Source organism: Manis javanica, chromosome 11 (assembly GCF_040802235.1).
Source record: "Manis javanica isolate MJ-LG chromosome 11, MJ_LKY, whole genome shotgun sequence".
NCBI lineage: Eukaryota > Metazoa > Chordata > Mammalia > Pholidota > Manidae > Manis > Manis javanica.
This window is the reverse complement of record NC_133166.1, coordinates 22,696,409-22,711,087: the sequence shown is the minus strand read 5'-3', so window position 1 is coordinate 22,711,087 and position 14,679 is coordinate 22,696,409. Positions and strand designations below refer to the sequence as shown.

At 48.5% G+C, this 14,679-nt stretch overlaps 1 protein-coding gene across 1 annotated transcript; it reads left to right on the top strand.

The window, feature by feature from the left end:
* Positions 1 to 10,637: 10,637 nt before the first annotated feature.
* Positions 10,638 to 14,457, top strand: LOC108405085 (folate receptor alpha-like). The gene is made up of 5 exons (XM_017673034.3): positions 10,638 to 10,773; positions 12,033 to 12,190; positions 13,458 to 13,646; positions 13,790 to 13,925; positions 14,061 to 14,457. Exons 2-5 carry the CDS (start codon positions 12,041 to 12,043, stop codon positions 14,360 to 14,362), a joined length of 777 nt encoding a protein of 258 aa, XP_017528523.1. The 5' UTR covers positions 10,638 to 10,773; positions 12,033 to 12,040; the 3' UTR covers positions 14,363 to 14,457.
* Positions 14,458 to 14,679: the final 222 nt, after the last annotated feature.

Sequence of the window (14,679 nt, the reverse complement as noted above, 5' to 3'; positions counted from 1 at the left end):
CTTAACAATATACTTTGAGATATTTCCATATCCATACACCAAGAGCTTTCTCATTCTTTTTAACCAGGCTAAATCCCACTGGGTGGATAAACCATAAGTTATTTAACTGGCCCCTTATTAAAAGACAATTGAGCTGCTTCCTACACAAAGCCTGCCTGTCTTCTGTAACAGGTTGATTAGGCAGTCAGCATGGGTTTATAAAAGCGGGCAAGGAGGTAGGAAATGCTTTACCTTCCTGTTCTACCTTCCCAGGTGGGCCTGAGGCACAGGTAAGGACAGAACAGGGAGGAAAAGGGTTGGGAGAGGGGAAATGAGGTGAGGTCTCCCCCAGGACTACTAGGTGGCTCGTTTCTCTCCTAACCTTTCCTCCTGTATCCCCACTGCCTACTGGTTTGGCTCAGTTGCCTCCTCCACATGCCCCCTACCTTGTTCACTTTCCCCTAGATCTAGGTCTGACTCTGCCCAGGGAACTTCCTAAGACCCCTCTGTGTTGGGGGAAGAGGTTTGCTGAGTGTGAAGAACTGGGGTCTGGTTCTCAGGGCATGCGTCCTCACTGGCTCTCCATGTTGCCCCCTATCCTCATGCGCCCACAGCACCTGGTCCTGGGTCTGCCTCCCTGTCTGCCCCACTGGCAGCCTTTGGGCACCTAAACCCAGGCTGCCTTGCCCTAGTAGGGATAAGCTCCTTCCTCACTCCCCAGTCATATCAGCAGACCACACCGTGTGGTTATTCTTGTGCATATTTGAGAGATTATGAATGAAATAATGGCCAGAAATGTCCTGAAGGGTAGGTCCAGAGAGGATTGGTGGCTTCCTCCAAGGCCACAGAGCAAGCTAGTGTTGATACACCCTTCAAAGGGGTGGAGGTGAGACAGAGCAGGAAATGGACAAGGGTCATGCCATTGTAAAATCTACTTAGCCTGTGAAAAAGGACCAGCTTATCCTTTAACTTAATCTATATGCTGTTCTTTCTCCTCTTACAACCCCTTAATCAATTAAGTAATTTTGTAACCAGTGTAAACAAACCTATGTAGATAAAGAATGCCGAGATCCAGATCAACACAGGCACCTAAATAACCGTTTTCGTTTTCTTTTTTTGCTATTAGTAATGTACAATTACATGAGCAATATTATGGTTACTAGACTCCCCCTATTATCAAGTCCCCACCACATATCCCATTACAGTCACTGTCCATCAGCGTAGTAAGATGCTGTAGAATCACTACTTGTCTTCTCTGTATATACTGCCTTTCCTATTCATAATACCCCTTTCCCCGCCTTATCCTTCCCTTCCCACCCATCTTCCCCAGTTCCTTTCCCTTTGGTAACTGTTAGTCCATTCTTGGGTTCTGTGAGTCTGCTGCTGTTTTTTTCCTTCAGTTTTTTCTTTGTTCTTATACTCCACAGATGAATGAAACCATGTCTTTCTCCACATGGCTTATTTCACTGAGCATAATACCCTCTAGCTCCACCCATGTTGTTGCAAATGGTAGGATTTGTTTTCTTCTTATGGCTGAATAATATTCCGTTGTTTTCCGTTGTGTATATGTACCACATCTTCTTTATCCATTCATCTACTGATGGACACTTAGGTTGCTTCCATGTCTCGGCTACTGTAAATAGTGCTGTGAAAAACATAGGGGTGCATATGTCTTTTTAAAACTGGGCTGCTACATTTTTAGGGTAAATTCCTAGAAGTGGAATTCCTGGGTCAAATGGTATTTCTATTTTGAGTTTTTTGAGGAACTGCCACACTGCTTTCCACAATGGAATAACCCTATTCTTAAGACATAACTTCAAAGGAATTATGAATCACCTGTATACATCATGCCTTATGCTGACCCCTACCTAAAAGGCCCTATAAAACTCCAAGCCCTAAATCTTTAAATGTACCTCCTCTCTGAGGTCACCCGCACTTCCTTCTAAGTGTGTGCTATCTTGTATCAAGTAAACTTTATTGTTGCATAAGTCAGTTGCACTTGTTTCTGAATTCTTCTCTATGATAAAGATGAGAACTTACCGACCTCCATCTCCAGTGGAAAGTGTCTTTGTCACTTTACTATTTCATTCAGCTTTCTAGTCTTGACACAATCCTTTTCTCTCCCCCTGTTTTATTTCGGACCAGTAAGGAATTGGAATTTCTCAGAACATAATCTCACTCCATCCAGTGCTCTGAGGCTCCCCCAAATCCTGGGGTGGTAGGGGCTTAGTTCCCACACTGTGCAGATTCAAACAGACGCTGGATGCCAAGTGAACCTGGCTTTGGGAGTTGGCAAGGGACTTGCCCTACACAAAGCAGGAGTTCAATGAACTTCCCTTTCCTCCCTCTGCTCTTCCTTGCTCTCTGCAGTCTGCATGCCTGATGACATTCACTTCTACTCCTGCTTTGAGTAGAATTCCTTCCTTACCTATACTCATCTGACCTGGTTGAGAATTCTTTCTCTATCAGAGTCAAGAATCCTTCCCTGTCCGGGTTGAGGTATCATCTAGTGCACAGGGAGAGACCTCCCCAGAAGCAGCTGCCGGACAACACAGGGAGGGATTCCTGCCTTCTGGCCCAGACCTCTACAGTTGCTTGGCTCAGCTTCCCTGTTGGGTAAACTAGGAGGGGAGATGGAGATATCTGGCCAAGAGTCTTGTGGCTGGGGCCTCTCTCAGGCCCCACACAGTCCGAAGTATGGCTTCCTGGCAGAAACAGATGGACATGGCCTGGCTGATGACACATTCCCTGCTTCTGGCTTTGGTGGCTGCTGTATGGGGTACTCAGCCCAGGACTCCAACAGGCCAGGACAGAGTTCTGAAACAAGTGCAACATCTGTATGGACGCCAAGCACTGTAAATCAAAGCCAGGCCCCAAGGATAAGCTGTATGACCAGGTGAGGATGGATGAGGGGTTTGGGGTGGTGGGGAGGGCTGACCCTAAAAACAAATTGTTAGGGGAATGGGAAGATCAGTTAAGGGGGTGATGGAGGCAGGAGGTGGAGCTGAGGTGATCTTGGTGTACCACTAAATCTACAGTAATTGGGGACCATTCACCTAGCACTCACTGTGGGCCAGGTGCTTACCTCACACTTTGTCAGCGAATATGCCCTAAGGTCCTACTTGGTAGGTGGGTGGTGTCTTTACTTACACAAAGGAGAAAACAGGCCCAGAGCGGACACAGGTAGTGTGTGACTGTGCCAAACAGCAGGACCTACAAGAGGGACTGGCAGTGCCTTTCTCAGCCTTAATTATGTGCCAGCCCCGCGTTCCAGGGTAAGACAGGAGGGAGGCAGGTCACTGGTCATGATGCAGCAAACATGCACAAACAGGCCAGTTCCCCCACCCCCACTAGGTCCTGAAGAGACAGTGACAAAAGAGACCTGCTGGGAAGACTTCCCAGGAAAGGGCCACCACCTGGCCTTGGAGGGTGTGTAAGAGTGTTCCAGGAAGACAAAGCGGGGAAGGGCAGCCTAGCAGAGGACAGCATGTCCCCAGGTTGGAGGGTGACAGCACAAGCAGTGGCGAGTCTAGTGTGGCCACAGCCAAGAATGCTGTTGCCCATAAAGACGGGGAGTGAGGCCAGGGTCCCCATTTCATAGGTAAGGCCCCTGAAGCAGCTCAGGGAATCTGAGCTTGAAATTGACCTTCAGGCTGGTAAGTGCCCGTATTCCTTCCTTCTGGGCCTCTCCTCTGCTCCCCACAAGGTTTCACATCACTAGGGGGCAGGGGATGTTCCCAGGGAAAGACTGTGACATGGACTAACTCCAAGAGCTGGAAGTAAAGAGAGGGAAGTCCAGCAGCCCCATGACTTCTAAGTAATTTCCAACATTTCATTTGCTGTGTGTGTGTCAAAATACACAAGAAGAAAATTGCTATTTAAAGCATTTCTAAGTGCAGAATTCAGCAATATTAAGCACATCCACATCGTTGGGCAACCATTACCACATCCCTCTCTGGAACTTTTTCATCTCCCCAAACTTAAGTCTGTACCTACCACTTCAGTTTTAGAACTTTTTAAGTACGAACAGGTGCTTTTTAAAAAAGAGCCCTCTGGAGCCCCTCCTCTTTGCCAAGAAATGGTGCAGACACAGATCTCTGAGGGAGACCGATGACTAGTTCTGAAGGACATGGGCTATGTGGGAGGGGCTGTTTTGTTGATCCCCTACAGAGGCCAGGAAGTACTTTCCATTAAATTCTTTTGGAGGCAGAGACCACTGACCCTGGCTGACAGGCAGGGATGAGGTACATGGGGTCTTGCAGGGCAACCGAGAGCTGGGGCATCTAGGAAGAGCATGTGCGAAGTCGGGGAGGCCTGGAAGCATGTTCTGTGCCAGCCACACTGGGCATGGGCTAGGTTTCTGGAGAGTGGTAGGTTTGGCCCCGCCTTATGGGTCTTCCTTAGTTTCTCTTGAGTGCCCAAAGCTGTCACAGCTCCCCAACTGGCTTGATGCTGGGTGCTAGAGTTCATCTCAGAGACTTTAAGCAATTGCCTCATGATCACTCAGCTCTTGAGTCCCAGCCTAGAGTGATTTCCAGAGAAACCTCCACCACTTCCACTGTCTTACCTACCTTGACTTTGCCTGCCTAGGATTGCCTCCCACATTTAGTCAAGTGCATATTTAGGCCCGTGTACAGGACCGCTCCATTCCCCGCTTCTTTCAGAGCCTACCTGGAGTCCCATAACCTGGGGTTCCAGAACCTGGGAAAGCCAGACCAGCCCCCTTCAACCTCACCCCTGACCACAACTTGAGGCCAGGCTCTTCTCCACCCTGTGCTGAGTTAAACACTTAACCCCACCCACGGTAATGGGTGGTAAGTGGTAAATGGTAATCCCATTTACCAGGGATGCAGTTTACTTAAACTATAAAAATTGGAGTGATAGAGAAAGATTTACAAGGACAGCAATCTAGCCCGGGTGGCTCCCCTCTGTCTTGCCCCCTCCAGAACACAACAACCACAAAAAACAGTCCCTTGGTTTCCCGCTCTGCTGAGCACTGGTTCCCAAGGTTCAGTCCCTAAACTCCCTCCCCCTTGCCTGCTGACTTGCTGTGCACTTAGGAATGTTATAGATATGGAAGCAGAAAGATATATATTGCTCCCTTTGCCTTTGTTTGGGGCTCAGACTTTTTGGGAGATACTCCCCTCTGAGCCCGCCAGTATAAAATAAAGCCTCAACACTCCAAGACCTACGAGTGCCACTTGGTTTTTCCGTCAGTGATCCAGTCAAGTTTTTTTCAGTATTTCCACAGGAGTACTGATGGTTTTACTGGATGGTTGAGAGGAGGAAGTGCAAAAGCCTCAGGGACTTTGCACTTGCTGTTTTTTTATGCCTACACATTCTCTGTCTTCCCCCACCCCTGACTAAAACCTTAAGCTCATGAGGGTAGAGATTTGATCTGTTTTGTTCAAGTGAGTATTCTCAGCACCTAGCACAGTGCCTGATGTATAATAAGCACTCAGTTAATATTGGCTGAATGCAATAACCCAAGTAAAAAATGGGTGGAGGTCCTGAACATTTTTCCAAAGAAAAATACAGATGGCCAAGAGGCTCATGAAAAGATGCTCCACATCACTAATCATCAATGAAATGCAAATCAAAACCACAATGAGATAACACTTCACACCAGTCAGAATGGCCACTATCCAAAAGGCAAGAAATAACAAGTGTTGGAAAGGATGTGGAGAAATGGGAATCCTACACTGTTCATGGGAATGTAAATTGGTGCAGTCACTGTGGAAAGCAGTATGGAGGTTCCTCAAAAACTAAAAATAGAAATACCATTTGACCCAGTAATTCCAGTTCTAGGAATTTACCCAAAGAAAACAAAATGGCTGATTCGAAAAGATATATGCACCCCTATGTTTTTTGCCGTGTTATTTACAATAGCTTAGATATGGAAGCAGCCTAAGTGTCCATCAGTAGCTGAATGGATAAAGAAGTGGTACATAAACACAATGGGATATTATTCAGCCATAAGAGAAAAGAAATTCTGCCATTTTTGGCAACATGGATGGACCAGCTCAGCTCTCTCAGATGAGGGGGCCTCACAGTGCCCTGCTCATTGATTCCTGATCCAAGATGGGTCCTACGGGGCTCCTCTGACAGCCTAGCCTAATAGAGCCACATGTGTTTGTGTCTTGTCAATAACTGGGGGATGAGTGGGTGGGTAGAGGGCATGCCTCACTGTTCACCATTCCTGTTAAGAGGCCCAAAAGAGGGACTGAGACTAGCTTGAAGTTCACCAGCAAGTAGGAGTGAAGGTTGATCCTTCCATCTGGGGCTCTTACTTCTCTGCACCAGGCTCCTCCTCATGCCAGGTTCTTCATTCCCACACAATAGGGGGACGAGGGGATTTGTGGAGGAAGGTGGGGGGAGATTGGTAGGCGAGTTTTTTGGCTCCTGGTGGGAAAGAAAGTTTCTTTCCCCTTCCTTCCCTTACTAGATGTGGGCTAGGCTGGATCCCAGTAATGAACACCTGCATTGTTTCCCTCTTTAAAATGACAAATAATGCAGTTGATAATCTGATCTTACATACTAAAATGTTATACCTGAACTCCAGAAGAGGGATTGCTGGGTCAAGGAGAATATGGATTTATCATTTTGATAGTCACAACTCTATAAGGATTGTATCAATGTGGCCCCCAGCAGCAATGCATGAGGGTCTCCCCACAGTCTTGGCAACAGGGTATGCTGTCAAACTTTTGATTTTCTGCTAAATTAATATGTGGAAAAAAGAGTATCTCAGTGTGGTTTTCATTTGCCATGTGTCTTATAAGAAGATGGTTACCAAGATTTTGCTATATTGGTTTATTGAGATCTAGTTAATTTAAATGGCTGTGCAATATTCTACCTGCATATATATATATGTCACATCCAATTCAATTACCTACAGATGGATATTGGAGGGAGGGGAGGTTCTTTTATAACCTTGACATTTTGTAAAAGCATAGGCCAGTTATTTTGTAGAAAAGCCTTCATTTTGAGTTTGTTTCCTCATCATTAGACTGAGGTTTTGCATTTTTGATACAAATATCTCAAAAGCCACCCTGTGTCCTTGGTGCATCATAACGAGAGGCACACGGTGTCAGGTTTGCCCATTCCTGATGATTTTAACTGATCTTTTGAGATTGGGTCTGCCAGGTTTTTCCACTTCTTTGTTCCCTTTGTAATTAGTAAGTATATTTGTAGGGAGATACTTTAAGATCTGTAGATATCCTATTCACCATCAAACTTTCACCCACGAGTTTCACTCTTTAGTGGACATTTTTTTTTACAAAGTAAAAACAAACACCAGAAGTACCTTAGTATGTGACAACCCCTCACCAAACTTTTAATACTTTCCTATGATAACTGTTGGAAAAACCAAACTTTGTCTATGACATGGGAGGCTCTGTTCCCCTACCCCTCAGATCTCATGTCAAACCATTTCCCCTCCACACCCCCATACATGAGCTCCATTCATACTTTTCACCATGGGGCCTTTACTCCAGCAGTTCCCTCTCTGTGTTCCTGGAATGTTCTTTCATCCTCTGCAGGCTGGCTCCTCATAGCCACTTAGATTTCAACCTACAATTCTCCGCTCAAACAACTTCTGACCACCCAACCAAAAGAAGTCATCCAGGCATTTACTTTTCACATCACCCTGGTTCCCTTGTACAAGTATCTAATCTACTGTGTTTATTGTCTGGCTTCTCCCCAACAAAACATACACACCTGATCCCCTGGGCCTGGGCCTGGGCCTGGCACAAAGGGAATACTCAGGAAGTTAGGGAATCTGTGCACTCATTCTGTCGGTCAACAGATGCTTTCTGAGCACCGAGTTTGCTGGTCCCTGCCAACCAGAGGGTACATAGATACCTGGTACAGTCTGCGGGAGGCAGACAGACCTGAGAACCAATAACTCAGAACAATGAGCTGACTCTTTGCTACAGGAAAGCACACAGACATTAGGGAAGGCTTCCTGAGGAATGTGTGCCAAGCAGAAAATGGCAGGAGGAATGACATTCCATGGAGAGGGTTCAGCAAGGGCAAAGGCTTGGAGGTAATATAAGTTGCAAGCAGAATTTCTAGGCGGCTAAGTTAAGAAGGCAAGGGCAAGAGAGAAGGCCAGAGAAGAAACACTGGCTCTGCAATCCTTAGGCTGATGCCCTGAGGGCTCCTCACAGAGCTCTCCTTTCTTTGTGAAAGAAGCTAGGCTGGCATCACGCTCAGACCTGACTCCTAGCCACTCCTCACTGCCTGCGAGCTGCCGCTCCTGCAGCTGTGAGGATGGGCAATAAGCCATTGAGTAAGCCATGTGCTGGCACTCAGCAAAAGCTCCCTTTTCTCCCACTGCCACTCCCTGCAGCCCAGAGGTCCCACCTGTGAGGGTCAAATGCCTTCCTGTTATCTTTGGTCACAAGGCAGTCTTCAGATTGGGGGTGGATGCTGATGGCTAACCTTGCTGGTAGTAAGCTTCCAGTTGAGGCAGATAATCTTGGGATTGGCTCCAAGGGGGCTGCTTCACCCTTTGCCTCCCTGGGGGCCAGATGGTGGGCCCCCAGATTCAATCAGGTCATGAGACTCAACAAGGGCAGGGACTCCCCAGGGATCAGAACTCCACCTACAACTCACCTCCACCTGCAGGTTACCTCTGAAGCCCTTAGGGCCCAGGGGCCAAGCTCAGAGACCAAAGCTCACACCTGCAGTGGAGGCGCCACAAAGCCCAGTTAAAGATCAGTCCCCAGGGCAGGCATGGAGCATGGGGGTAGGAGCAAGTCCCATCTAGAGGAGCTCCCACCTTCAGGCATTCCTAGTCCAATCAGGGGAAGGCTGGCTGGGCTTGTAAAGCCAGGAGGGAGGTCCAAGGGTTCTAGTGGTCCTTTACCTGCTGAGGTCTTCAGAAGGCTTAAATCTCCCAGGTTGTCACAGTATCCAGGTAAGCCCCACTCTGATGGAGAGGGAAAGCAGGGTATGAGTTTGGGGTCTCCTGGGAGTCAATTTCTTTGCAGACCGATTGGGTGCTCCTTGGCTGATTCTCCTCTGGTCATGCAGCTACCTCCTCTTGAAACAGGGACCGTGGGTGTAGTCAGAGCAGGGTGAGAGCCTCTGGAAAAAGCAGGCAGGATATTTACAGTCAGAGCAATGTAACTACTTGCAAGGAAACCCACTACCAAAACTCTTGTGTTAAACATTAAGTTCTAGAGTCATTCTTCAGTGAGATCAGGTAATATTTCCCAGATAGAGAAGCACATGTTTTTATTATGCTAATCATTTGTAATCCTAAGATACACTTTAGCATGCTAAAAGGCCCAGGCCTCCTTCAGACCTGATGAGGTGATTTGCAATCTGGACAATTAATAATAGCAAGCAAGCCCTGCCATAAAAAACAGTAAAAGGCAGGAAGGATTCCACCTTAAAGATAAGATTGCATTTTGATACCCAGGAAAGTTAGGAAGTAAGATTCTTAACTCACTCTTTAGCAAATAATACCTCAGCCCACCTTGGGGGCTGGGCAGGTGGCCTTGTTTGATATGCTCCTAGACCAAGACCCTGGTATGTCAGGGAGAAATCAGAGCAGGAAGTTCCTTGTGTTAAGTTAATTCTAAATATTCAGAGACCACTTAACAAGTCCACACCCCTAAGCCTTTATCCAGTTCACCAAAATCATCAACTGCCTATAAAACCCCTAGACAACGCACCACTACGGACTTTCTTGTCCACTCCTGGCGTTCTGTCCTCTCACCGTATCTCTCAATAAAAGCCTCTCCCTGGCTCTCCTACCTTGGGTGTTTGCGAAATTCATTCTTCAACTCCGCAAACAAGAACCTGGGCATCACTCTGGCTCCCCATCGGCCCTGCTCCACGGGCACAGATCTGTGGTCTTCCACGGGGCACTGGGGCCCCAACTTCCCTGAACTTCTGCTGCCATCCATGGGCTCACAGCTCCCACATCTGCATCCCGCCTAGACCCTTCCCCTGAGCGTTTGCCTTTACAACCCCACCACCCCGGGTCGCACACAGGCACCTTGACCAAAGGGAACGCAGCATTTCCTCCTGCCCAAATCTGCTCCCCTCTTTCCTTTCCCCACCAGTGGTACCACCATGGTTTCAGAGGGTGACAAAAGGAAGGCTTCTGTCCTGGGCTGGGGTGGGAGTGGTAGGAGGAGTCTAAGAGCAGACTCTTAGATGCTGTAGAGAGGATACCTGTGTGGGTGGGTAACAGGCAGACAGGAGGGGAGTGGGGCCTTGGAACAGCTGAGACTCTGATCGTTCAAATGCCTGAGATTTGGGGGGCAATGCCTGAGGCTGATGAAGCTGGAGTTCCTGGGGGTCATGGGAGCTTCTTGTTCTGTACAGCTGGCTGGGGCCTTGGAAGCCCTCACTCCAGCCCTTGCCCTGCAGTTGGCTTGATCTTAATTCTCTGAGTCTCATTCTCATTTGTATAACAGGAAGTATACCAGATTATTTTAAAGGACTCTGACAACTCAGGCTGCAAGGTTTTATTAGACCTGAATTGTGGGAAGAAAATGGGTTAGTAGAGTTTAGGGACAGGCCTTAGGCCTGCACTATTAATCCATCCCCTCCTACCCACCTCCCATGGAGGCCTGGCTGGTGCCCACGTGCAATAATTAACTGCTGAATGGCCTTCGCCCTATCCCAGGCTCCACTCCTGGGCCAACATTCCCACTGCCTGCCCTACTGCCCGTCTCCTAGGCCACTAAGCCACAGATGTCCCCTGGAGTAAGGCAAGGCGGGGTGGTAGGGCAGAGTGGAAGCCTGAGCCAGACCAAGAGCTACCTCTTCTCCCAGGTATGCCCCTCCCCAGCCCCTACTACCCACCACACTGGGCACTCCCAGCCTGTGTTAAAGGACTCGCTGGACTAGGAGGATCTACTTTGCCTAAAGCAGAGAGAATCCAGAAGTGGAGATTGGGGCCCAGAGCAGAGCAGGGCCTGCCCAAGGTTTTACATACAAGTTAGTGTGTGTCTAGAACCCAGGGCCCTTGCCTTTCAGCACAGCCTGGAGGAGGAGGAGGAGGAGGAATTCAATTCCAGGTGTCCCCAAGCCCTGCTGGGCACAGTCAGCCTGGACCAGCTCAGGCCCCATTCCGAGGCCCAAGCAAAATGCCTGAGTTCTGCAGGAGATGGGGGAATTGTGGAAGCAAGGCAGCTTTGTGAGTAGAGAGGGTACATAAGCTTTAAGAGCTGTGGGAAATGAATGCTGAATACTGAGTGTTTTAGGAGAGCCAGGCACCTGGTGAGCAGTGGGTGAGGGAACAGCCTTGTCCCAAAGCTCAGCGTTTGAGTCAGAGGATTGAGGTGCTCTGAAGGCAAAGGGGAGGCCAGCTTTGTGGCAGGGTGCTCAGAAGCCTCCCAAGGCCCCACAGGCTGCCTGGCTGGCTGCCCACACCCATTCCCCAAGCCTCTGTGCCCTGTGACAGCCCTCAGGTCAGAGGGTCTCTGGGAGAGGCCAAATGATGAGGATGGAAAGGGCTGGTACCAAAGCTTTTTAAAAAGACAAACAAACTTCAGTCTACAGTTTATCTGGAGCTCTAAAACTGAGATATTGTAAACTTTTGTACAAAGTCCTTTGATGACAAAATCTGACCTGAAAATTAAAGTGAGGTTATTGTAGTTTTATTTATCCTAGAAGTCTGTTTCACCACAGATGTGCTTGATTGTTGAGTGCATGTAAATTTATTACCTTATTTTGTATTTAGGACTTTTATGAAGTCCTAAAAATTTTATTTTCTGAAAATAAAGGATTTCAAACAAGGGACTGTGGACCTATGGCAACCTCTTGGCTATTTTTGCATTTGGCCCAAACTCTGTCCCTAGTTGCATCACTTGATCCTCATGACCACCTGAGGAAGCCAGTGAGGCCCAGGACCCGTCTGTCCCACAGGGTGGTGTCTGATCCCACCCCTCACTGAGCTGGGAAGACTGAGGTGTGGGTGTGGGGCGTTATCCCTCCAGGCTTCATGGGGCTCCACCCCCTGGGGCTGTACCCACACCTTGAGGCCCCACCTCCATATCCCTTGGTGCCACTGACCACAGCTCTTCCTTCAGGGACTGACATGGCCAGATCCATTACAACACAGCTGCTCCTTCTGGTGGGGGTGGCCGCCGTGTGGGCATCCCGGCCCAAGACTGACCTGCTCAACATCTGCATGGACGCCAAGCACCACAAGATAAAGCCAGGCCCTGAGGACAAGCTGCACGGGCAGGTGAGCTGTGGGTCAGTCTAGGGTGGGCACGGGCTGACATAGGAAGAGGAAGGCAGGAGATGGAAATTTCAAATCCCCTCCACGGTGGTGGCAGGGAGGCCACCTGAGGAGACCTTCAGTTTGCACTCATACAGGCGACACATACTGTGCCCGGTGTTGCCAGCACAGTGCCAGGCTCAGCTTCTTGGCTGGATTTCTACATTACAGGAATCAGGAAGCGGGCACAGAGAGAAGCCTGGGAAATGACACTGGAAGGACCCATCCCAGGGGTTGATTTTTATTTCAGTTTAGACCAGGACTGACACTGCTAAGAGTCTGAGAGGAGAAAGTGCACACTGTACATAGTGGCTTATTCTCTGCCAGCTCCAAACAGCTCAAGAAAAGTGAATCTCTCCTCGTGGTGAGGGTGGCTGATTCATGCACCTAACAAGCATTTCTACGGGGTCTCTGGACCCTATCAGACCTGAAATCTCCTTCCTATGACAATGATTTTGCCCCAACCATTTTAATATCCTGAATATATCTAAACATTTTTTAAAAATCAATATGATGCCATAATTGTTGTAAAGAAAAACAAAAGTAAAGTCACTTGTAATATGCATTCCAGTATGCAAATGTTCAGTTTAACTTCATTAGCACATAATGATCACAGTCCTATTTGTGCTTGTTTTGAATCACTGAGCCCGCAGCTCCCAGCGCAGACTGACAAAGTGGTGGTATAACTTGGATTCTTTGAGCGCCTTGACTTTAACTTCCTCAGCCTCTATTTTTTTAGAAGTGCACATTTTAATATTTTGCTTCGTACTAAATTCTAGGCTGTGGCTTTTCATTCATTCTATAAGAATGTATTGAGTATTTATGGAATTAGAACTATTCTGGGGTTACAATTTATTTAACTTGTTTCCTCACCTCCAGGTCTTTGTTACCTTGTTAATGAGGCTTAACCTGACCCTTCTAGAAAACTGCAATTCCCCAGCCCTTTCCCCTGCTTTATTTTCTTCCAAAGCAATTAATTATCCTGTGATAAGGGTTCATTGCTGTGTCCCAGTTCCTAGGAAAATTCCTGGGTTAGAGTAAGTCGGAGCTCAAGAAAGATGTGAATTAACGAGTTTTATAATTACTGCAACTCTCCCAAAGAGGGCCCCCCAACAGCAAGTGTCTCTCTGAAAGACTGCCTTTGGGGATCAAGAATTAAAAGGGAGAGGCTGCTTGTGGGAATGTTCTCGCTGTGCTGGATGTGGGGGTCAGTTGTGTGTCTCCCCCACAGTGCAGTCCCTGGAAGAAGAATTCCTGCTGCTCCACCAACACCAGCCAGGAAGCCCACAAGGACATTTCCTACCTGTACAGTTTCAACTGGAACCACTGTGGCAAGATGGAGCCCGCCTGCAAATGGCACTTCATCCAGGACACCTGCCTGTATGAGTGCTCCCCCAACCTGGGGCCCTGGATCCAGCTGGTAGGAGTGTCCTCCCTAGTACCCCCAGCTTTACAGAGGAGCTGAGTCTCCTCTGGCTGCCTCTTCAGCTCTGGGTCTCTTCAGGGCTGGGCTGCTGATAGTCTTGAATCTGAACCCTTATATTCTCTACCGACATCTCCCAGGTGAACCAGAGCTGGCGCAAAGAGCGGATCCTGAATGTGCCCCTGTGCAAAGAGGACTGTCAGCTCTGGTGGGAAGACTGCCGCACCTCCCACACCTGCAAGAGCAACTGGCACACAGGCTGGGACTGGACCTCAGGTGAGGGCCTGGGGTCGGGGGGGAGGGGAGGTGTGGGGTCGTAGAACAGGTATATGGAGATTTGGGGTAGTGGGGCTGGCAGAACCAGAGATTGTTCTGGGCCCAGTGGCTAAAGGTCTTTCATCCTCCCTACAGGGTATAACCAGTGCCCACTGGAAGCTTCCTGCCAACGCTTTGATTTCTACTTCCCCACGCCTGCTGCTCTGTGCAGTGAAATCTGGAGTCACTCCTACACGGTCACCAACTATAGCCGAGGGAGTGGCCGCTGCATCCAGATGTGGTTTGACCCTGCACAGGGCAACCCCAACGAGGAGGTGGCGAGGTTCTATGCTAAGGCCATGAGTGGGGTTGGGCTCTGTGAGACCAGGCCTCTCCTGGGCCTGACCACTGCTCTGGCTGCTCAGCTGAGCTCCTTTTATTTCCTCACGCTTGGATAGCCCTGCCCTGTTCAGCTCCACAGCTCCTGGGCATTAAGTTCCTGTTTCATGGGGGCGCCTATGACTAACAATTTGAATAAATCAGATATCCCACATGTGTTGTGTGAATTATTTGGGTGTGAATGGGAATGTGACTTTTGCTTCCCAGTTCCCACTGATTGAAGACAGTTAGACTTGGTCAGTTCCCAGCCCTGATACCTGCTATGAACTTCCCAGCTGCTTAACTATGCTTATAACCGAGGACACAGTCATAGCTCTTGACTTCGTTTTTCACTATGGCTCTCACCTAGAGCCAAGGCCTTTACCATTTGAACTGG

Bases quoted from the DNA above. Each gene is read 5' to 3' on its own strand.
- LOC108405085 (XM_017673034.3), top strand. From the start codon at position 12,041: ATGGCCAGATCCATTACAACACAGCTGCTCCTTCTGGTGGGGGTGGCC. The intron at 12,191-13,457 runs GTGAGCTGTGGG...TCTCCCCCACAG, and splicing joins AGGACAAGCTGCACGGGCAG to TGCAGTCCCTGGAAGAAGAA. The intron at 13,926-14,060 runs GTGAGGGCCTGG...TCCTCCCTACAG, and splicing joins AGGCTGGGACTGGACCTCAG to GGTATAACCAGTGCCCACTG.